The sequence below is a fragment of the Heloderma suspectum genome, chromosome 4, assembly GCF_057233095.1.
Source record: "Heloderma suspectum isolate Gila_16-S chromosome 4, 16-S_ref, whole genome shotgun sequence".
Taxonomy (NCBI): domain Eukaryota; kingdom Metazoa; phylum Chordata; class Lepidosauria; order Squamata; family Helodermatidae; genus Heloderma; species Heloderma suspectum.
This window is the reverse complement of record NC_139461.1, coordinates 117,448,128-117,472,636: the sequence shown is the minus strand read 5'-3', so window position 1 is coordinate 117,472,636 and position 24,509 is coordinate 117,448,128. Positions and strand designations below refer to the sequence as shown.

General features: G+C 43.7%; 1 protein-coding gene across 11 annotated transcripts in view; it reads right to left on the bottom strand.

The window, feature by feature from the left end:
• Window positions 1-24,509, bottom strand: part of PIGN (phosphatidylinositol glycan anchor biosynthesis class N) — a 116,314-nt gene that overhangs the window by 25,940 nt on the left and 65,865 nt on the right. For 10 of the 11 annotated variants that reach the window (XM_084850539.1, XM_084850536.1, XM_084850533.1 and 7 more), the window contains 7 exons: window positions 16,676-16,784; window positions 11,384-11,486; window positions 10,547-10,649; window positions 8,319-8,405; window positions 6,447-6,502; window positions 4,834-4,909; window positions 3,318-3,391 (listed from right to left, as the gene is read on the bottom strand). In XM_084850539.1, the coding sequence (XP_084706665.1) occupies window positions 3,318-3,391; window positions 4,834-4,909; window positions 6,447-6,502; window positions 8,319-8,405; window positions 10,547-10,649; window positions 11,384-11,486; window positions 16,676-16,784 (608 nt within the window). Of the gene's footprint in view, window positions 1-3,317; window positions 3,392-4,833; window positions 4,910-6,446; window positions 6,503-8,318; window positions 8,406-9,923; window positions 9,994-10,546; window positions 10,650-11,383; window positions 11,487-16,675; window positions 16,785-24,509 lie in introns of all 11 variants that reach the window. The other variant, XR_014790275.1, reaches the window with a different exon arrangement.

The following is a 24,509-nucleotide window of genomic DNA, read 5'->3' as shown; positions in this document are numbered from 1 at the left end:
GAGCTGGGTGTGAATACTATGTACACTATCCTGAACTCCTTGGAAGAACGGTTGATACAAATGTCATAAAATAAGATGTTAAACATTATACATGCTCAGAGCAATCCTTTTCATTAATTTGCATAGTTTTCAAAATATGTTTGTCTTCTACAGCTGAAAACTGTCTCTGGTGGTTCAACCTACAGTAGGAGTAGGGAACCTGTAACTTTCTGTATGTTGTTAGACTACAACTCCCATAATTCCTGACCATGGGCCATGCTGTCTGGGGCTTTGGGTCCAACATCTGCGGGGACACAGCTTCCCAACCCCTGTCCTATAGCTTCTTCATCTAAGCCCTGGCGAGTCCTTGCTCATATGACCTCTTTACTGGAGTCTCCTTAGCCTTGCTGAGGTGTTGCCAGAACACAACTCAGCTAAAAGTGCCTAGGGGGCAGGGGTGTGCATGCAAGCCCCTCTCCCAACAGCCCTGGGCCTCTGCAGAGTTTCTCAACACAGTTTCTTTGCATGCTCAGCTGAATGTGCTTAGCCTTGGCACGATCAGGAACCCAGAGAAAGCAGGCTCTGCTCATGCAAGGGCTTCTAAGCATGTTCAGTCAAATACACAAAAGTCTGTTGAGGCGGCACACCCAGGGAGGTTGGGAGCGGGCCTTCCATGTGCACCTGGGGATGTTGGGGCTGGGCTTCCATCTACACTGCTACCCCCAACACACTATTAGCCCATCCACATTCAGCTGAGTGCCTGAACAAAGCTGTTATGGAGCCAAGTTCCCATTCACAGCTCTAACCCTTCTCAAGAGTAGCAAGACAGCTCTTAGTGGCTGCACCAGAACTTTATGTTTATTTGTTCCAGGCCGATAAGGCAGTTTCTCTTTAGGGAAGGTCATTAAATGATAAGATTCCCCTCATCAGGTTCATGAATGGTTGAATGCTGATTTCTACTTAGCCCTGAGGCACAAGAAACTAGTTACCCAAGTCTTTGGTATACAAGACCATTTGTGTTCGAAAAAGCACATTTCAGAGAAGGAAATGGACTATGAGCAAGTAAAGTGAAATACAGCTAAAGACCTTTTCATTATCTTTATATTAAGTGATTGAAATATTAGGCCATGTGAACACTGTTCTAAATCACGAATGACTGGTTTTGCCAGGGACTTGCACTAAAATAATGCTGCAAACAGCTGATCTAGTAACAGAAGAGGAAATGGGTCATTAACTGTAATAATAATTTAATTTGTAAGAATTATCATTATAACAGTGCTATCAGTTACAGTGTGAAATTTCATTAAAATGTGCTATAGCATGGCACTGAGCAAGATTGCCACACTGACTTCTAACAAATTATCTCCCTCTGAGAAAAACCAGAATCTGATCATATTATGAAGAATCAGTTTGGTAAATTAACTATACCCTACAAGATCATTAAAAAAATGTGACAAATCCAGTTCCTGCAGATTCGTTTACAAGCTTCTTTGCCTTTGCAAAGCACAACGGGTTCCATCACATTGTTGAAATTACTGTCAAAACATTCAGCGATGATCCCACAGAGAGATAAATATATGTACCCGTCAACTAATAAGCCAGCCAGAAATCACCTGAAAGATGGGCTCACATCACATTCAGGATCAGCAGCAGCAACAGCAGCAAAAAAAACCCCTTCATCAAACATGAGAGTATTCTTAACCTCAGCCTTTCCTTTGCATAGATTAGATGCATGTTCTGTTACAGCATACAGAAGACAGAGAACATCAAATTGTAGAGGCAACACTAATGATGGTACTGAAATGCCTTGATTGGACTACAGACAGGGTGAGCATATGTCCTCTTTTATAGAGGACAGTCTTCTATTTGAAGGGCTACCGGAGGACTGTTCTCTATTTTGAAGGTGTCTTCTATTTGAAGGGCTACCAGAGGACTGTTCTCTATTTTGAAGGTGACTTCTATTTGAAGGGCTACCAGAGGACTGTTCTCTATTTTGAAGGTGTCCTCTATTTGAAGGGCTGCCTTGTCCAATTCCAGTATAAAGACAGAAGGAAGAGCTGGGCCTTGAAGCGGCCCATCCACAGCACCTCAACAGTAGACTGAGCAAGGCACACAGGCCACCTGGTCACAGTCTTCCACACTACTGAGAGATGGACTGATTTTCTATTTAATTATAATTATTTCTAAATTTGCATCTATACATATAAATTAGCATATGCACATTTTATGCAAATCCGGGCCTCCGGGGTTCCCCAGAGGGCCACGCCCATTCCCCTGGCTCCACCAACCCTGTACCCACCCACCGATCATTTGGTGGTTTCTTGGTTTTTGTGCAATTTTTCCCCAGTTTAAAATGTTGAAATTTCTCTCCTAAGGCTTAGGTACTGGCAGGAAGAGCTTTTAGCGAAAATATGCTGGCATCATCATCATCATCATCATCGGTTTTGGCCCCATCCTCTTTGCCTTTGGTCCCACCCGCCACTGGAATGAGGCCCCTGATCTCCAAAACTGAATTTGGCCTCTGGCTGAAAGAAGTTCCCTGCCCCTGCTCTACATGTAGAGCCTGCATCATACATCGTTTTAGGTGTGGGGGTGGGTGGGGGTATGCATGCTCCCCCACCACACTGTTTCTCTCTCCACCCAATAAATGTCATAACCACCCTAAGGCATAGCTACACTACTGGACAATCAGATGACCCACATTTGCTGAGCTGCACCAGTTTAGGTGGGGAAAATCACATGTTTCAATGTTCCCCCATGAACACCCATGCATACAGAAAACTAGCATGCCAGCGAAAAGCTTTCTACCCTACTGTCTAGCTGATATATGTTTTCTGCACTTGGTTGGAATCACAAATACTCAGTTCTGCAGATCAAGTGGAAATAACACCCTTAAGAGAACATTTAGTAGATAACTATTATTTATTATTATTTATTTCTTTATTACATTTCTGTACTGCCCAATAGGACAGGAAGGCCTGGCATGCTATGGTCCATGGGGCCATGAAGAGTCGGACACGACTTAACGACTGAACAACAACAACAACTGCTCAATAGCTGAAGCTCTCTGGTAGTGGATACAATACAGTATCCATGGAAAACAGATGCTTTTAAGAACACAGTCCCTGGGTCATTCAGGGTGGGGTGGGGGCTGTTTATTTTTAAACAAACATTTTTTATAATCAGATTTGATCAGCGTGAATTCTTTCTACAGTGAATGAACATGGTTAAGTGCGGCCAACACTGAGATTTACAAAGCAGTAGCTGCAGACTGTTTCACTCTTATCCCATAATGGACTCCAAAGCAACTGCTGCTTCGGTAAAAGCATTTACTGTACCTTTTAGACGATAGCTGGGTTGTGACTTGAACAGCTTCAAAAGCACATGACACAAGAACAAAGGGGATTGCAATCTGTTGAGGACATAGAATTGCATTAAGCTAACGGCAATCTCTTAGCAAACAAAAGAGGAGTCCCAAATTAACATTGCTAGTATTTACTAAGACAGCGAAAGCTGGATTTACAAAATTCATAATATAGCCATTCATTTTTAAAGCTTCCGTCATGGCAAGGTAGAGTCTGAGTAGTACATTAAGACACATTAACAACCTTGGTTTTATTTATCATTTCTCACACTGTGGTTAATAATTTAGAAAAGCTATTCAAATATGGAGAATGAGTTATGTCACTGGTTTTTTCCCCCTACCTTCAAGGTATCCTTCCCATATAGATTTGTCTGCTGAGGAACCTTTGGAGTACATTCTAGGCTCCATATTGCTGAGGAAGATTGCTAGCGGTGAACAAGCTACCTTTCCAGTAACTTGTCCACCATTACTGCTCGTGTCATTGAGGAAACCTTCCAACACCACAATTCCCTGGAAAACCACTTGAAAACCACTGGGTGCTTCCACAGTAGCCATTTTTGCTGGTAATGACACCATTCAGTCACTCATTTTTATTCCTCAGAATCCATACAGCAATGGATTCTCAGGAATCCTAAGCGCTGGTCTGTAACAGTGTTTGGAGTTTCCAGTGCAAGTAAAGCATAATCATCTGAGGTCTGAATTGACATAGCACTGTTGTCTGATGAGGTTTGGAGGTGTGGCTGGTGACATGCTTGTTGATATCGCATAACCTCATAGCGCTCCGTTACCTTTTCTACAATACTATCTCTCTGCTGTAGAGTTTTAAATGGTGCATTACTGAGCTGCAGGTAGTGAGCTCTACAACATTTTTAAGGCAGAATTAAGAGCTATCGACAAACCTCTTGTCAATTTTGTCTCATTTTTGCCTGGAAATTTGTGGCAGGACACCTGGAGAGGTAGATCAAGCCTATCGATTTCTTTTCTTGTTAAGTAAAAGTAGCTTAGCGCCAGTACTAGTGTGTAACACGCTGCTTTTGATGTGAACACCATCCTGCCAACTCCTCTTCTCTCCATAGAGACCCTTATGGGCTTTATTTTTTAATATATTTTATTGTGATTTTTTGCAGCTCAAATATAAATTCATATGGAATTCTGTGTATAATTTCAACAGCACTTATTTTATTTAGCTTAACTTGTAATTATAATGGAAAGAAAATCTAAGATAGCCGAACTGAAAATCAAGCTAAATAGAACATATCCTAAGACATGACAGAATTAAAAGCACAGTGTTTTATATTTAATACATATTACAACAACACATAAGTGTTCCTGCACCAAATGGCATGTTAAATGTGCATCACAATCCTATTCATGTTTACTTAGAAGCAAGTCCCATTGATTTCAACAGAGCTTACCGCCAAGTAAGCGTGCATAGGATTACAAGCTTAGTCAATTAGATAGCAACATTCCCTAAAGAGGCAATTACTAACCTTCCACAAGAGCAGGCCTCCCATCAGGAAAGGGCTGAACACAGTCAAGAAGCAATAGACTGAAGTTGGATCAAAGCTAGAGTTCCAGGATAACAAAAGAAACATTATTCTTGTGTATTCTTGCAAGCAATATTTTCCATGAGGAAACAGCAGATATCATATTTTTCTGCTCTAAAAATGTGATGCACTATGTAACAATCTCACTGCTGGTTTGTTCACATTGCTTCTACTTTTGCAGGTTGATGACAGGTTTTCTTATGTTACAATAACAGTTCTTGCCTGCTACCAACAACTATAAACTGATCTTTTTTTAATAGCACCTTTTGTTTTACAAAACACTTCTCCATCTGTGTGTGCCTTCACACCTGTCAGATCACCACCTCAGTTGGTGGTGATCTGACAGATTTTTATGCAAGCCACTGCAGGGCACAAATGTTGACACATTCCCTCCTGCTCTTCATGATCTGTTGTTACTTGTGCACCAACTTTCTGGGTTTTTTCCACATAGAATAACTGGTGAGATATATACCAACTTTTCTGTGATTGGTCAGAGCCAAAATCTCAGGCCTGCCTTCTTTTTCATCCACTTTCCCATCCCATTCCTCTTTCACTATCAAATTTGTATTTATGTCCAATGGGGAAAGCAAGATGTGGGTGTGTGCATGTGTCTAATATGCACAGTAAATGTGTGCCATAGCATATCTCCTATCCACGCATTCACCATAAACACCATAAGCTAAGACTATCTACAGGTTGGTGGAACGTCCTGCAATGCTCAACACAGGGCTGCCACCCGGTTGCATTTTCTGCCTTCACCCCATCCCAATAAGCCAAATATGCCTATACCTATGTTCCTCTGGTCCATAAGCAACAGCCAATGATGCTAAGCGGAAGCACAGAAACACAGGGATGTTTAGCATGGCTAAGCCTGACTAACGGTTACAGGATAAGAGCACAAGACTGCAACACAGAGCTACTGTTTTTGGTAGCAGCTCCATGTCAAGCGTCCCACGCAGTTCCACCCTCAAAGTTCTCTGTTCCTTTTTTGGGTACACTGCATAATGTTTACTTAAGTGTGGTGAGCACACAGATTCAATTGCACAAATTCTGTACTTATTAAGAAATAAAAGGGGTGAGGAGGTAGCCTGCCATTCCAGGCGATGGAAGCAGATGTGGCGAGCATGCTCCAGAAACGTGCAGACACAAAGTGAAATTACACGCGACAAGAGCACTGCTCTGGATGCCCCTGTACAGATGGAGAATTCCTTCCAAGAGTCAATGCTGAGTACAACTTCACACATGCAGTGTGGATACACATGCACGTAGCTCTTGCGAAGATATTCTTCATATGTTTGGAAGAGGGAATTTCTGGGTGAGATCTCAGAAGCTAGAGAGAGGAGGGGTTTCAGTACCCTGCATACCTTTGCCCCACCTCATGACCAGCCGAAACAAAACTATGCAAAAGAAGAAACATCTGAGACTACACAAAATCAAATAAATAATGCAGTTGTAAGAGAAATCTGATCCAGTTCAGAATTCAGCTGAAACAGAGTAGAAGCATTCCAATCATCCCTTTTCACCCAACTTCTCTGGATATAGTTGACAATAGTTACCTGTTAACAGAAGCTATGTTTCCAGTACCAAAAAAGGCTGTCACTATGAAGAAAACCTGAACATGGCTAAGGAAAATGCAAACTGACATACTTCTTTCATGTACCAGAAATACAAGGCAGCATTTCTGACTACGATTTTGCATCATAATAGTTAGGTAAAGGTATAGATTTCCAGGTCACCCCAGGAACCTTGTCTTAGGTCTAATAAGGACTTACAATGCATGTCTACTCAGTATTAAGTCCCAGTTTGTTCAGTAGTGCTTACTCAAGGGAAAGTGTGCACAGGACTACAACCTCAAGTAAGGAAATGCACGTCAGCCAGATCTCCTGAGACGTATATTAAAATAACCTTGGCAACCTAATATTTGTTTTACTTGCACTGCAAACCTATGCTTACAAATCACTGCTCATCTCCTGAAGTATGCACAACAGACATTACACTCTCCATTTCATCAACAACTAATACAGTTCAGGGCTCTCCATTCAGGCACTATTTTCTGTGTGTATCAAAGACAGGTAGAGGAAGTGTGCCATTGGCATACTCGCTTCCAAGCTTACCATACACGGAGGTGAGGGGTGAGGAGTAATGTTTTCACAGGCCATTAGTACATTGTTGGAATATACTTCCAAACAGATGCATTTGCCTGAACGAGAATTTACTGATAGGTTTAAAAATTTTCTCTGCAGCCCAGGAAGACATTTTCTCAGGAAGACTCACCCTGCACCCCACAGCCAATCTAATGCACCAACTCGTTCCCTTCCAGCTCATTCCCTCCTGCATCCTAATATTGTGTTAAATCCACATGATTCTAAACATGTCAGCTGAACTCACAGTAGCTGTGAAACTGATAGGGTCTTAAAGTATAGCTGTTTCGATTGATCAACCTCCATGGTCAAATGGGAAAAGCTAGACTAGGGTAGTTTAATCCAGCAACTTTAAGAGGGTGACAGCAAGTAATGTTTACTTGTTTAAACCAGCCCTTGTAACTGTTGAGAGGTGGGGCCAATGAAAGAAAATTCTGCCTGCAGTAAGGAAGATTAAGAAAAGAAGGAGCCCGGGATGACCTCTCCTGCCCTTCTCTGAAATCCCCAGCCTCGGTCTTTAACTCAGCAAATACGGACAAGTATTACCACCCCTACAATGATTTTGAAAGGGTTTTTGTTCGGGGTCCTGCTGGATGTTTTTGTAAGCTTGATATTTTGATGTAGCTTTCCATGGAGCCAGGAGATAGTGCTGCAAATAAGAAAATTCAAGGCACATACTCTCAGGAGTGTTTATCTCACTATTTAAAATTTAGTAACTTAATGGCCCAGCAATGCAACAGGCAAGATTCTTCCTGCTGAGATTTATAACTACAGTTCTTCTACCATGTGGCAGAGAAGGGGAGGGAGGGAGGAAAAGCAAAACACAAAAGGGTTGGGCTGCAGTATAACAAGGATGATAAACACACACAATATTAATCCCTGTGTGGAAGATCAGGTTAACAGTTGCCTCGGGCCCTTCACAACAGGCTAGCTCACAAGTCCTAACCACTTTTTGGAAATTGTTTTTGATCACTTTAATTTTAAATACTGGACACAGTATGTAGGTAACAATACCGGAAGTGCTTTTAGTACACATATACACTGCCTGTGCTATTGGCAAGCACTTTGCTAGTAATCACTCAGCAGTGATTTCAGGTCAGCTATCCCAAGAAACAAATATTTGGACTTTTAAAGTCACAAATCATTTGGGTAAAAACCCCTTCTTCCCAGAAGCAACTGATATTATCACTTTCACCCTGACAGCTGACCCATTCCATTGTCATTTGGACTTCTGTACCATCGCTGAAGCTCTCACAACCAGGCCTTTGCTCAAGAGGAAAAGGATACAAAGAAAAAAGATCGCCTGATGTCATCCACGTGGAGTTGTCGAAACTGCATTATATCAGTAGTGTACGAAAAGCTGAGAGCAGCAAGCTATAATGACAGCAGAAATCAATAAAGTAATGTCAGTCGGTATCACATTGATATTAAAGGTATATTTTCCAGGGAGCAAATGAGAAATTAAAGAGTTATTAGTTCAAAGAAGCCAGCCTGTATTGCGATAAAAGTCTCTTCTCCTACGGTTTTATTATACTTTAATGACTCTCTCAAGAAAGTTATCGTTCAAGTAGGATGGTCAAGTAGAAATGCTTCTGCTGCCTTAGGTAAGGAAATAACTCCCCAACCTTTGATTTGTGCCCTTATTTCTTCTTCCTTTTCCCAAACGTACAGGAAAGGGACATATTTTCATAATTCACAAATGATTATTTTGCGGCTACGGAGGGAAGCAATTGCAGTGCCAGATCGCCACAACAGGTTAACTGACTTCCTCCTGATATAGTGTTGGCTTACAGCACCTGGTAACATCTTCTTTACAGTGCACCCATATTAGATCAAACCCTGAATGGGCAGACATTAGGTTACTCGAGAACAAATCAAATCAAAGAGTTGGAAGTGATCTTAGAGGTCATCTAGTCCAACCACCTGCTCCATGTAGGAAGCAGCTACAGTACCTCTGACAGTTGGCCATCCAGCCTCTGCTTAAATACCATCTCCTGAGGCAGCCTGTTTCTCTGGCAAACAGCCCTCACCATTAGAAAATTTCTCCTAATGTTTAGCTGAAATCTGCTTCCATGCAATTTCCACCTATTGGTTCTAGTTGCCCACTGGAGCAACAGAGAACAACTCTACTCCATCCTCTGCATGACAGTTCTTCAGATATTTGAAGACAACTATCATATCTCCCCATAATCTTCTTCAGGCTAAACATACCGCAGCTCTTTCAACCATTCCTCATAGGACTTGGTTTCCAAACGCCTCACCATCCTGATTGCCCTTCTCTGGACACACCCCAGTTTGACAATATCCTTCTTAAAATGCGGTTCCCAGCACTGAACTCAATACTCCAGATGTGGCCTCTCAGGAGTGCTATTATTTTTTCATGATCTGGGCACTAGGCTTTATTAATGTAGCCTAAAATTGCATTCGTTTTTTTAGCAGCCACATCACACTGGTTCTAGCGTCAGACAGCATGGTTTGGTTGTCACCCCTGCAGCCACCCTGCATGTTCTGCAGCCATAGCTAAAGAGCAGGTTTACCACCATAAGGGCTTTCCCATTTCTATCCTCTGTTTTTAAAAATATGATAGGATTCAGGCTAGAGAACCAAGGGCCACTGGGGGGCTGCACCTCCTGCCTCCCAGGATGAACATCATCACAGGGGGGAGACCAACCTGGTCCTATACATTGGTCACTGGTGTATTTGCTTTCCTTCCCCTCCTTCCTCCTACTCCCTTTTCCTTTTGTCTCATGTTTTTTAGATTGTAAGCCTGAGGGCAGGGACTGTCTTAATATTCATCTTTGTAAGCCACTCTGAGAGCCTTTTTTGGCTGAAGAGTGGGGTAAAAACACCCTAAATAAATAAAAAAAATAAATTTATGGATAGCAATTGCACCTGTGGAGTGGAGCTGGCCACTGATGCTTGAGTCTCTGCCCCTGCACTCCCTAGTTGTTTTGGGCTTCCACTATTGGAGGGAAAGAGAAAATACTTTTTTTGAGTGTCCACACCAGCCAAAGAATGCCTAGTCACCAGCACCATCACATCACCTTCCACACCAGAAAGAGCAAACCGCAGAAAAATTATTAAAGATAAAGCAAGCCGGTGGACAATTATTGCCCAGTAACTTGGGGCTGAAGGGTTTTTCTATACGAGACATTTATCGTGCACTCATCATTCCATATTCATCATTGTTTAGATGATGTCATGACCCTCCAGTTTCATTTCTGTGTCTAACCAGCACTTTTGGCAGGTTTCTTAGAGCAGGAAAAATGTGGCATTTAATTGTGAAAGCAAAAGAAAGCACAATTTCCTCTTGTGTGTTTGCACTATTCTGCGATACCACAGAGCCACCTAAAGGTTGTGTAGTGGAAAAGCAGGAAAGGAAATGCTCCTTGTGTAGTGCTTGGGTCTCAATTCTGCGACAAAACCGAAAGTAGATACAGTGGATTAACAGCCTCATGTAGAAAAGCTCTAAGTGGTGGTTCCTCAGGATAAACATCATTATACTGAAGCATTACCTTTGGTTTAAGTGAAACTCCATAACGTTGTACTGCTTTTTGTTCCATATTTATCCACACAAACATCAACAAAGCCAATGCCAGAGGGAAAAGGGCTTCATACCTACATCAACACACATTTTGACAGTAAGTGAATATAAATAAAGGACCCAAGGCATTGATTTTATTTTTCCATAACCACCCCTTACATATGGAACACTAACCATGGGGCAGGGGATACTTGTTCAACAACTGATGGCCACAATGAAGAAGAGATCTCCACATTCAACTGAATATATTTCACCTCATTTGCATATCATTTTGATTAACACAGCAAATGCCAAACAATTGGAAGATACGTTGACAATTCTCTCTTAATTTGAAATGATTATTTTCAAGGGTGACTATGATCTTGAAGACAAGAACTAAAAAGTGAATAATCCAAGCCTTTATTTTTATTTGCCTTCCTTCTTCTGATCTTTTTTCCTTCTTGGGGTGGGGGGCTTCACATTTTCTAACCTATTTTTGTAACCATAATATTTAGAGACTTGATTCAGATCTAAAATGTGTGTCCTTAACACTGTCCCGTGGATAACACAAATGCATCTGGGAGCTTCACACTGACCACTGGCTAAGAGCTTACCATAATGTACAGACATATGCCAGCTTTGAGATTTAACATACACACAGATACAAAATAAATGGAACTTTCTGTCTTATGGGTTAAATGCAATGGTAGATTTGCAAGAACCTGGCAAAATAAAGTATATGACTTCAAATTGCTTAACCTATACAACTATACACACACACCCCACATACAAAATATACTGAAATTTCATTTATAAAGGAGAGAATTACCCTGTGCTAAGCAGAAGATACGTTGACATCAAAGAAAGAAGTATGCTCATCAGCCGCAGGAAGAGAAGTGTGGGACTTAATACTGGCACTATCAAGGATGTAGCTGCAATGGATAGAGTATTATCTGTCAATGCAAAAATATTTGAATACCTCCACAATGGCTCCAAAAGGTTGAAACAGTGGATTATTTGTGAGCTATCAGCTAATTTGCATTCACATTCCTGGAAGCTAATGATGCAGCAGAATGGCAACACAGGGGAGTCCCATTCTTCACTCCCTGGTGAAAATCTCACTGCATAAAGGCTACAACCATTTTGAATTTGCATCATGAAAAAAGGAGAATATTTTGGATTAAAAAATTTCCATTGGATTTCCTGCCCCTCCTCCAATACAAAGACTTACATTGGTGCAGGGGGTACTAAAGGAACTGGGGGCAAGATGACCCCCCCACAGCCGTTCGCAGGCTAGATAACATCAGTGGATGACGCCACGGCAACTAATGTCATCTGGTCCCTGGTAGAAAGGCAGTACCACATAAACCACACACACACTTTAGACTGACTCCCAGCAAGTGTCTTTGGATCATACCATACAGGATTGGAATTCCAAATGGAGATGGGTAGAGACTGGGTCAAAATTAGTTTCCCCAAGAGGCAGCAAGGTGAGGGAAGGATCCTGGCTCCAAAGCACATCTAGTAAACACCTAGACAGTGTTACAGGGATGGCCCAGTTGCCAGAACAGACTCCATCACATCACTGATTAATCATTTCTCAAGCTTTGCATATGAAAGGACAACATTTGAGCCAAGGCTCACCAGTCATAAGTCCAGGAATTTGCTTTCGAAGCTTTTCTATAAGTCCTGTTCAGGCATTTGTCTGTAATGTCAAGGCTTACAGGCGGTAGAGAGCTGGGGCCACGCATGCTGGCTCCACCCCTTAAGTTCAGACCTTGCCCAATCGCGAGGAGAGTTCTACTCGTGTTCAAGTGAACCTTTCAGAAGGTGAACCTTTCAGAAGGTTCTCCCTTTCAGAACTTGCCAATTCAACATGGCAAGGTCTGAACTGACAGGCAAGGGGCCAGCATGGCCCAAGACGTAGGGGGGCAGGGCCAATCTGCATATGTGTGTGTATTCTGTGGTAGTCTCTGCCCACTTTAAGCCCTCACACATTTAGGCAAGTGCCTGAACAGGGCTAGATATGTAATAGTAACAAAAAGGCCAAGCTTTTGAAAATGTGGAAAGTATTTTTCCCTCACTGATAAGTAACCACAGCCAACCATAACGATTAGAGAGCCACACCTTTCAGCTAAGAGGGAATTGTTTCAAGGTAGGCTTGAGCTCAAGCACATCTATTTATTATTTTTAAATTAATGAATGCTGGTGTGAAGGTTTGAGGCCTATAGAGGCAAGGAAAGGTAAAAAAGATCAGGCTTCAAGGCCTGGGTTTTTCTGTTGGGAGGGGATATCGCTGAGAGGAGTAGTTTCATTTCCCTGGTTAAGTTTCAGGTTCATTTCCCCAGTTAAGTTTCATTTCTTTAGGGTTGAAACAGTACTTTCAGTTTTGAGGGAGGAGAGTACATAAAGAGAGCGAGACAGCCAGTAAGAGCAGAGTCGGGGAGATCAAAGCCTGAAGAGGATGCAGGAAGAAGCAGCCTGGAGAAGTCTAAGTGCAGCTAGGGTAAAGGAACTTGCGTTTTGCAACTTTTATTTTCTCTTAATGCCTTTTGTATCACTCAGCTCTATTGTGTCAATACCTTTAGTTGTGATTTGCTTGCTTGAATTTACCAGTAAACTGTTGTGGTTGAACCCTATGTCTGGAGTGTCAATCACCCCATGTCTACGGCCTAAACCCCACGTTACTGGGAAGGGGAAGTTTAAAAGAAAGGAGGTGGGGCTCTTAAAGAGATCCTTAAGGGGATGCTCAGGGGCTCCAGGTCATAGGAGAACCTTGACAGCTGGTATCTACACCACAACCAAACTGTGTTCCAGCATAAATCTGTGTTCTCTACGGTAGCCCCACACCTCTGGAATCGGCTTCCACTGGGTGGTTCAAGAGGCCACTCCTTTGCAGGCCTTCAGGAAGACCCACATGCTTGTCCTCCTGGAATGTCTGGGCTTCTGGTTTTATTGGTAAGTTCTCTTGTTATTGATTTTTATTGGTAATCTGATTTATGGGTTTTACTGAATATGTTCTGATGGATATTTATTGTATCCACTTTGTATGGTTTTTATCTTGCACACCACCTTGAGAGGCTTCCACCCTTAAAGGTGGCTTAAAAATCATTTTAAATAAATAACAAAATATAAAGCACAAAATATAATCTTGTAACTGTCAGCACCACCCATATTCTCCTGCACGGTATCTGGAGTAGCTTGCGTGTATACATACACATGTATGCATGTAGACCTAATGTTTTTTTCAGTCATGTTTCAGCAAGTGCTGAAAGCCAGCAAAACATTCCAGAAACAAGAGAGTATTTGATGTATCCCTTGAGGGACATTTATACTACCTAAGGTCACTTTATTTCCTGGCCATAAATTAGAAGCAGAATGCATGAAGCTGTCAGACTTGACTCCTGCCAAGTAGGGGATGGGGTGGGGGAAAGCAGAGGCATAGGTAAAGCAAGACAAAGGCAAAAACAGTCTGTATTCACCTTGAGTTGCTCTCAGCAACTTCCTAGTAAGTCTAGGAAGTCTGATCCAGAAGACTTCTGTAACTGCCAGAGGGATATCACCTGACCTACTCTGGCTTATGACTACTCAGAGACTTCTGGTGCTGAACATGCATCTTCTAACTTTGATCATGTGGCAAATGGCAGACCTGACTCCTGTCGACTTAACAGTGGACTGAGACAAAAGTCGATAGGGACTGGGAAGGCAAAGGCTGTTGGTAGCCAGCCTGGAGTGGCAACAGCAAGTCTCCTAGATGCTGAGACAAAATATGCAAGCCTGACTCCCTAGAGCCTTTCTGGGGGTCAGTGTGCATGCCCTTAAACTGGCAGCAGCTGGAAAGAGCAGAAATTCCATGCTCTGTGATTACACATAAATACAAGTATCAAGACATGTTTGTCTTGCAAACAGAAAAGAAAGGTTCAGCACTTGAAAGTCCCCGGTTCAAATTTGTATCAGAATTTGAAAAATGTTCTTAGAAACGGTGCTTGGGGTTGAATGTCTGGTGCCTCATTAACTAACCAAACCAGCTTGGACTTACTGGTATATGGAATACATGAAGCTGCCCTATATCACATCAGACTGTTTAAATAAACAAACACACACTACATTTATATCCCATTTTTCCTCAAAGAAGCTTAAGAGCACAAACCTATGGCCACTAGACAGTGGCTAGACGGCCATAGGATTGGCCAGTTTCCAGGAACTGACCTCATGAGCTCCGAGGTCGGCTCCCAGAGAACCACCTCCCCGCCCCCTCCCCCACTGCCTCGTAGGCAGCACAAATCATCTCCTGGCTCAGAAGAGTAGCGCAGTGGGGCAAAAGGAGCATGTTTCCAGGGGTGGGGAGGGAAGTGCAGAAGTGTCAGTATGATGCTTCCACTATGTCGTCCAGCTTCCCTACCCTGCACTCCAACGTCCTGCGGCTAGACAGCCAAAATCGGCCATCTAGCCACAAATGCAGGGCGGCTGGAGTGTGGAGAAGAGGATCCCTGCTGCGCTCCTCCCGCCATGTATTAGATAGGCGGTTGCCTCCGAGTTTGGCGGCGACCGCCTATCGGCATAGGATTGCTCCCTGACAGTGTGCATGGTTCTCTCCTCTGCTTTTATCCTTACAACAAGCCTACGAGGAAAGTTCATACCCCTATGGAGAAAAGATTACCATGGGGCTGTTTGCATGTAATGACAACCCAGTACTTTAAAAAACGATGGGCTGTCAGATATGTGCAAGCAGCGGGAAATGGACGTGCCACCCGCAGCACACCCTCCTCTTCCACTTTACTGCATAACCCACAATTGGCTCAGCAATCCATGACTGGCACGCCTGTTCCCTGCTGCTCCTGCCTTTTTAAACCGATGGGTCATCATTACATGCGAACCAGGTGGTCATCGGGGGCTGTTTAGCTTAGAAAGAAGGCAAGTGGAGACATGATAGAGGTGTTTAGAATTATGCATGGTGTGGAGAAAGTCAACAGGAAGACATTTTTCTCCCTCTCCCATCATACTAGAACCTGTGGACTTGCCATGAAGCTGAATGGTGAGAGATTCAGGACAGATCAAAGGAAGTACTTCTTCACACAGGGCATAGTTAAAACTATGGAATTCACTACCACATGATGTAGGGATGGCCACCAATTCATATGGGTTTAAAAGGGGATTGGACAAATTCATGGAGAAGAAGGCTATCAAAGGCTACTGGTCATCATGGCTATATATTACCTCTGTATACCAGTTGCTGGGGAACACAAGCAGAAGGGTGCTACGGTACTCACATCCTGCTTCCAATGGGTATCTGGGTGACCACTGTGTGAAAAATATGCTGGACTAGATAGGCCTTTGGTCTGATTCAGCATGGCTCCTCTTATGTGGCACACTAGACTGAGATTGTGACGGGCTCAATGTCACACAGTGAGCTTCGTGGCTGAGTGGGGATTTGAACCTGGGTCTTCCTGCTCTGTCTCCAACACTCTAATCAGTACACCACACTGTCTTTTGTCCATCAAGCTCACTACTGTCTACTTTACCTGGCAGCAGCTCTGCCAGCCCCTAGAGGGGCCTTTTCCTCATGCAGGGCATTTCCCTTCACCTTTCAACTGGAGCTGCCAGGGATTGAACTAGGGACCTTCCGGACGCAAAGTATGAGCTACACCACTGAGCTATAGGCCCCAAGGGGCTTCCTTGGCTGGTCTCTCTGCAGTTCTCTCCTTTGCTTAGAGCTGGGTGGTGGTGCACAGAATGAGCCCCCGCCTGACATTCCTGCAGCTCCAGGATCAGGAATGTTATTGCATCTGAACTCTAAACTACTTAATGAGACATTAACGCCACGCTGCATTATTCATCTGCAAACATCAGCCTGTTTCTAAATCAAAATTGCTCATACAAACTTGAGTATGGCCATTCCATGTGTTGAATCTGTCTTTTCTTTTTCCGGATGATGCTTGAGGATACTTTTATTTATAAGTAATTACAGAACATGACCTTTCCGAAGTTAGCAGCTGCTGGTCAAAGGCATGTACCTTCAGGTCACATTCTTAAACAGAAGAAAGACCAGTAAGCCAACGTTCACCTCTTTACCTGCCAGATCTGCACCCAAGATAATCTCCATCAAGATAGGTAGGCTTACCTAATGTTGTCCAGCTAATAACTTGATTTATTACAGGCAATCCTTGTTTGCTGTGAAGACTGCTGTGCGTACTGTTCACAACATACGTTGACAGTGCCAGACTCACCAACTAATAAAAAGAAAGGAAGGAAGGAATAGTTCATCTGGGATGGTTCCACTATACCACAATGATTAAGGAATATTCATAATGTTAAAAGTGAAGGTCACTATACAGTTTTCCCCCCGCAAAACTCAAACTGACCAAAGAAAGGGAATACAAGCAGGCTGAGAGATGTCTCACACTTTTTGACCTCTTAGTAAGAAAAGTGTCCAAGGTTACATGGCAGGGTGCATGGACAGCACTGTCCATTGTGAATGGTACACCTGCAGTTCTTATGTTCTTGTGTATGGCAGAGATGGCTTGCTACATCCCTCACCAGGAAAAAAATCTATCAAGGGGCGGTGTGATATTGCACCAGCTTTCCATTCATCCTCACAGCATTTTGGCTACTGTAACACCACATTCTCTCCACCTCCTGTTGGTACCGCGTTACCTGTCCATTAGGGGAAGGATCATAGCTCAATGATAGAGCACATGCTTTGCATACAAAAGGTCCCTGACATCTCCAGTTTAAAAAAGGATCAGGTAGAAGGTGATGTAAAAAGCTGCTAACAGTCAGAATAGACCAGGGGTGGGCAGACATGTAGTGATGGCCACCAACTAGGATGGCTTTCAAAAGGTATTAGACAAATTCATGAAGGATAAGGCTATCAATGGCTACTAGTCCTGATGGCTATATGCTACCTCCAGTATCAGAGACAGTATGCCTGTGAACACCAGTTACTGGAGAAAGGTGCTACTGAACTCATCTCAGCTGGTTGGCCACTGTGTGAAAAGAATGCTGGATGAGATGGACCCTTGGTCTGATCCAGAATGGCTCTCCTTATGCTGTTATGGATGCAGAATAGCCATCCCATGAATGGAAGGCACTGGGATCCAGCAAAGGCTCCCCACTGGAGAAAGGGGGTGGGGAGGCAATGTTTCCCCTTCCCCCTTGCAGCCTCCCAAGCTGCTCCAGAGGGCTTCCCAGCCCAGAAAAGAGCACCTTTTCAGGAGATAGAGAAAGTAGGAATCAAGAAGATCACCTCCCCGCCCCCTTCCTCCAGCATGAGCAGAACTCCTCTAAGTGCTGCTCTGGATCCAAACCTATTAATACGGAATCTGTCTTTTTGAACACATCAGAATGATTTTCTTTACCTGAAAGTATACACAGTAGACCCAAAGCCATGTAAATTTTCCACACAAATGTTCAATAATAACTATTCAAAATTATGGAAAAGCTTGTCAAATAGCTTGAGCATAGAATGCAAAATTTTAAGAACTACATCAAAACTCTAAACAAACAAAGATGGTAGAAGTCTTGGAACCACCCACTGTTTGACATTTCATTTGGTCAGGTATTCCTGGAGATATTAAGTATTGTATAACCCCATTATGTTTTGGATGCCACCATAAACTATTCAGCAACTCCCAGAGCAAACAGTTGATTCATACTTGCATAACTGTGTTTCATGCTTGATTTCACCCAGACTGAATAAATGGCAGAACAACAACAAAAACCCAACCCACTCAGGAGGAAGACTTTCAACGGAGTATATTTAAAAGAGAGATTTGTCAATAAGAGTCAATTTCCAAGCTTTCAGAATTACAGATTAGAGAAGTAATTAGAGGAGATCATCAAGCAGCAGCTATTTGGCACTGAGTTTTATGCTGGTTTAATGAACTTTGCCTGATGTGCCATCATGTGACAATTCACAGAGAGAACCCTAAGTAATATATGCTGAGCTCCCTGGGTTTTTCCCTATTCTACCCTACCCAAGACAGACTTTGGACTTAAGATTAATATAATGCTAACTTTCCCACATTTTAATTCTACCAAAGCCAACACATGCACTAGCCAACATCAGACTATCATTCCATGCTATATTTAAAGATTGGGGGGGTGGGATTGAGGAATCCAGCAATAAAAATAAAAGATTAATTTGATTCCCCTCCCACCTTTAGAAAGCATTTTCGCCTATAACAGCTGTTAAGGAAAGAAGGAAGAAAATATAGAAAGGAGTTTATTACTCTAGATGCATTTCCATGTGTCACAAAAACATGTTGATTATTCCAACCCAGAGGGCATCTGCAGCCAGTTCCCCAACATGTTTATTCAGTAAACACCACAGCAAGAAGGTGCTGGAGCAGGTCTGTTTGCTCCAAAACTGTAAAGAGCAACCTGAGAAACCTATCCTCACAACCAATTACCAGAATGCATTATATACACTGTGCGTGGTGGTTGGGGGGCGGGGGAGTCCAAGCAATCCTGTTTTAGGCAGATCTAAGGCTATTTCAATGACAGTGAAATCAGATCAGAGTGTTCCTGCCATGTTGGTCCCAACAATGAAACATACAAAAGTTTGCCATTTTATTATCCCCTTTGCTTTTTAAATAATATGATTTGTAAAGCTTCAGAACTCTACAGTGTCGGTCATGGGACACAGGTATTGAAAAGTGGGGGGAAAAAACTGGAAAAAAACAGAGAATCTGAAATAGGCCAATTTTGGTGAGGCTAATTAGAATTTTATTTAGCTTCACACAAGAGAGAGATGGCTTTGTTGTCAATGTTTCAAGACCATTCAAATGCATGACAAAAGAAAATAGGTTAGGCATAATTCTTTCTTTAGTTCCATGTGAGTTTCACAAACTCTACTCAAAACCAGAAATTAAACTGGGGGTTGGGGATCACAGCCTCATACTTGTTTTTCTTCCATCAGCACACATAGGTCCATTTGATGCATTACATTTTAGGAATACATCAAAGATTTAAAGTGTACATTTAAATACTGAATACAGCAACCATTTAAAAACAAAACCATCACAAATATGGTCCTCAGAGAGCTCTGATGTCATTTGGCATGGATACCGGAGTTATACTTGATGGCTTGCTACTGTATAACATGTGAAATGATGTTGACTTGGTGGGGATCTTCACGACAAAGGAATGAGAAGCGCGTTGGAGTATTACCCGGATTTTCATGGGATTGGCTTTGGTCCGTCAGGGATACACGAAGCAAGATAAGCCGAGTGTAGCATAACTTTAAAATCCGGTTTTCAGGGGTCACACAGCGCTTGAAAGGAACATACTTCCAGGTGCGGTAGGGGGAGTAGAACGTCATCAAACTGGCAGGGGCTGCTCAACCAATGAGAGAGGCTTGTTTCCTGCCCCTGTCCAAGCTTTCCCCATAACTACATTATTATGAATGGAGAGCAACCAATTTTCCCCATATGTGCAGATTTCCCTGAAGAAGCCAAAATCTGAAGGCTCTCCCTGAGAGCTTCCCCCAATTTTGCCCAATTCCAGCAATCTCAGGGACAGGGAGAGTGCAACCCTGTTAATTCTGCTTGATCTCTCATCAGCTTTTGATACCATCGACCATGGTATCCTCCTGGATCGACTCCGTGGGATGGGTATTGGAGGCACTGTGCTACAGTGGTTCCGGTCCTACCTACGGGGCCAATTTCAGAGAGTAACATTGGGTGACTATTCCTTGGCCCCTTGGCAACTGAGCTATGGGGTGCCGCAGGGTACCATCTTGTCCCCAATGTTGTTTAACATCTATATGAAGCCGCTGGGAGCGGTCATTAGGGGATTTGGAGCTAAATGCCATCAGTATGCTGATGACACGCAGCTCTATCTTCCTGTGACATCTGAATCAGGAGAGGCTATGCAAGTCCTGAATCAGTGCCTAGACTCAGTAATGGGCTGGATGAGGGCCAATAAACTGAAGCTGAATCCTGGCAAGACAGAAGCCCTGTGGGTGAGCGGTTCCCAGGTCCGGGAGATAGGCTCATTGCCGGCTCTGGATGGGGTTGCACTCCCTCTGAAAGATCAGGTCTGTAGTCTGGGGGTACTCCTAGATCCATCATTGTCGCTGGAGGCCCAAGTGGTCGCGGCAGCTCGGAATGCCTTTTACTAGCTTCAGCTAGGGATGTCAGAGAATTCCGCAACGGATCTCGGTGAGGCCGAATGCCAGTGCATTCGGCCCCCCGAAATTCATCACGGAATGGCCTGCTACCCCCCGCCCCCCGCGGATTTTCCCCCGGGACGAGACTTACCTGGGGCGGATGTTCCAGATGGTGGCGGCTCCAGCGGCAGCTTTGGCGGCGGCTGGTCTTCTGAATGGCTGCCGCCGCCACCATTTGCAGTCTGTGTCCTTCCCCCCCCCCCCCCGACGATTTTAAACCCTATCACGTCTGGGTTTAAAAAAAAAAAGAAGCGTAGGCAAATGGCAGCAGCTATGGCCGCCGCCATTTGCGCTCCTTATTTTTCGCCGTCTTAGTCTACTTCAATATTTACGTAGACTAAGACGAAGAAAAGAAAGGGGAACACAAATAGCGCCCACTACACTATTTGCGTTCCCCTTTCTTTTCTTCGTCTTAGTCTATGTAAATATTGACGTAGACTAAGACAGCGAAAAATAAGGAACGCAAATGGCGGCGGCCATAGCCGCCATTTGCGTACGCGTTGGGTTTTTTTGTTACCCAGAGCCCTCTGCGGCTGGAAATCCGGCTGTGGACGGCCCTGGCCTGGGCCTGGCTGGCGGCTCCGCGGAGCCGCTGCGGAGCACAACCGGCCGTCGAAGATTCCGGGGGGGAGGACCGGATCGCCTCCCCCTCCGTCGAGGATTCCGGGGGGAGGGACGGAACGCCTTCCCGCCACACCATGAACAGAATCCGCAAAAAGGTAAGTCACTTTCGTACATCCCTAGCTTCAGCTGGTTCGCCAGCTACGGCCTCTCCTGGACAGAGATAGCTTGACCACGGTGGTACAGGCATTAGTAACCTCAAGACTGAATTACTGCAATGCGCTCTATGTGGGGCTGCCCTTAAGGGTGGTCTGGAAGCTGGAGCTAGTGCAGAATGCAGCAGCTCAGCTATTGTTGGGAGCTACCCCTTTTCAGCATTTAACTCCTTTGCTGAGGGAACTGCACTGGCTGCCTATTTGCTACTGGGCCAGGTTTAAGGTATTAGTATCAGTATTAGTATTAGTGTACAAAGCCCTAAACAACTTGGGACCAGGATACCTGAGAGAGCGCCTCCTTCCTTACCAATCTGCCCGGTCACTGAGGTCATCACAGGGCATGTTCCTGGTGGTTCCACATTGACCCATGGCCCGGTTGGAGTCCACCAGGAAAAGAGCCTTCAGTGTGGTGGCTCCCTTCCTGTGGAATTCCCTACCTTTAGAGGTCAGGCAGGCGCCAACACTGTGTTCCTTCCAGCACCTCCTGAAGACATTGTTCTTTCAAGAGGCCTTCCTTGCATGACCAGCCGTGGTTTGTTGGGGGGGTTGTCTTTTTTAAAACAAAAACTCCACTTTTGGGGGGGTTGTCTTTTTTAAAACATGTTTTAACTCTTTTAACCATAGTTTTATTCCTTTATCATGTTGTTCACTGCTCCGAAATCTTCTGATGAGGAGCGCTATATAAATATTGTAAGTAAGTAAGTAAGTAAATAAATCTGCCGCAGAGTTATTGCTCCCATCCCATTTTTCCCCGTGTGCGCACTTTTGCTTTGACAAGCCAAAATCCCCGATTCTCAAGCACAGCACCTGAATGCCTCCCCGAAAGCAGCTCAGCCCCTCAATTTTGCCCCCTTCCAGCGCTCTGCCTCAGAGTTATTGCTTCCAAACCCCCCTTCTCCCTTTCTCCTTCTCCCTACTCGCAATGAGAAGCTCCCGTAAACCTGAAAGATTGTTACTGCGATAAAGCAGAGAAGGGACTTTACATGATAACAGAGAAATGACTTTACATCAAATAAATTACAGAACATCAAAGAAGCACAGAATCACAATAGCGATTTAAAAGCGCATCATAGAAGTGAAACAGCGCTTTAGGGCGAGTTACTAAAGTTAGCCTTTAATCTTTTTACTGCAGGGGAGTGAGATCTAATTCTTACTTCTCAGTAAACATGCACAGAAGGGGGGATATGTTAAAGATTAAAAGCAGGCTAGCTAAGGTGAATGAGTGTCCCACTACTGCGGCAATGCGAGGGGTCACTGCTGCGCTCCTGGGAATGTTCTCAATGAGAAAAACTACTTCCATTATGGAAACAAGAGGGAATGGGGTGTCCCACCCCCTTGACCACAGAACTGCCAGGTCACAGAGGCACACCCAGGATTTAATGTGGGGGGGGGATGTGAGTGTAGTGGCCCCAAGCATGTAACCAAGTCACCTGTAGTTTTAGAGGGGCCTTGAGATCCATAGTGCTCTCTTTAGGTTAATTATTAGTGCAATTCTCTTGCTAGTGGGCCTCTGAGCATGTGAGATGATTCCATGCTAATGAAGGCTAGTATCTAGAGAGCCAGTGTAGTGTACTGGTGAGAGTGATGGACTGGGAGCCGGAAGATCCGGGTTCTAGTCCCCACTTGGCCATGGAAGCTCACTGGGTGACTGTGGACCAGTCACAGACTCTCAGCCCAACCTACCTCACAGGGTTGTTGTTGTGAGGATAAAATGCAGAGGAGGAGGAGGAGGAGGATGTAAGCTGCCTTGGGTTCCCTGCAAGAGGAAAAAAGGTGGAATACAAATGCAATAAATAAATAATAAATAAATATCTTATCAGGGCCTAGGATATGCCTGAGAAGTGAGGCTATGTTTATGCCAAGCTACAGGTGGCTGTGCTGGGAAAGTTCTGATTGTTTTCCCTCTGAACAAGTGCTGTTAGCCTATGCTGGGAAAGTTGCAGATGAATGCTAATTAACGCTTGCTTCTGTCATGCTGCCTCACTGCTAACATGTATGGTATAAAACCCACTGTACCCCTTGGCTCTATGTTATTTATTTATTTATTATTAAATTTATTAATCGCCCATCTGGCTGGTCACCTAGCCACTCTGGGTGACCATGTTCAGAGAAGCTGTCTGATCCAACCATTAGGTATGCCCGTGTGCTGTAAATACTCAATAAAGTCTCCTTGTAAGCAAACTTGGATCTAGTTTATCATTATCTTGGCACCTCCAAACCTTAGCAGCCCTCGGCTGGGGCATTAAATGCCACACTGTGGTAAAACTACCAGGGAGCCGCTTTCAGTAAAAAAGTTGGAGTAAAATGAGTTTCAGAAAATGCAGCTTTTCAAGAGGGAAGCAGCTGGTTGGCAGTGGACTAGTGACAATATCAACTGCTGTGAAGAAATTCAGACTGCTGTAACTTTACACAAATTGTTCGTGAAGCCAGCCCCCCAGAGACATACAGAGGCAGAGTCCCCTCTCATTCGCTTCTAAAATCTACCATTGTACAGCAATCACGGCTGTCCTGGTCATCTCACATTCACCATATTGTCAGGCAGGTAAGTGAAATTTAAAGGATTCTTGGTGCAAGAAGCAGGGTAAGCAGACCCCTCGCAACAGAGCACTTCCAGATAATCAGACCACCAATTTGGCTATGACACTGCACTAGGACACAGTGCAGTAGTTAATCCAGGCATGTATCAAACAGAGAAAAGATAAGGCAAAATATGATTTCTTATATTAGCTAAACTAGAGATGAAATTGCAAAAATTAACCCTCAGGGTAACATTAATTTCCTGAAAAAGGTAATAAATCACAAATCTAGGAGGTTCTTGACTCCTAATTTACTGCCAGTGAACTTTACTGTAACCAAATAAAAGTTCCCCTGTGACGAACTGAAGGTGACTTTGCTGGGAAAACAACAACAGGAAGAAATCAATTACATACTTTGTGACTATCATTTGATTTTTTTTTCATTCCTAGAGGTTAATTCTGTGGCAAAGCCAACAAGCCAAATCAGTCTGA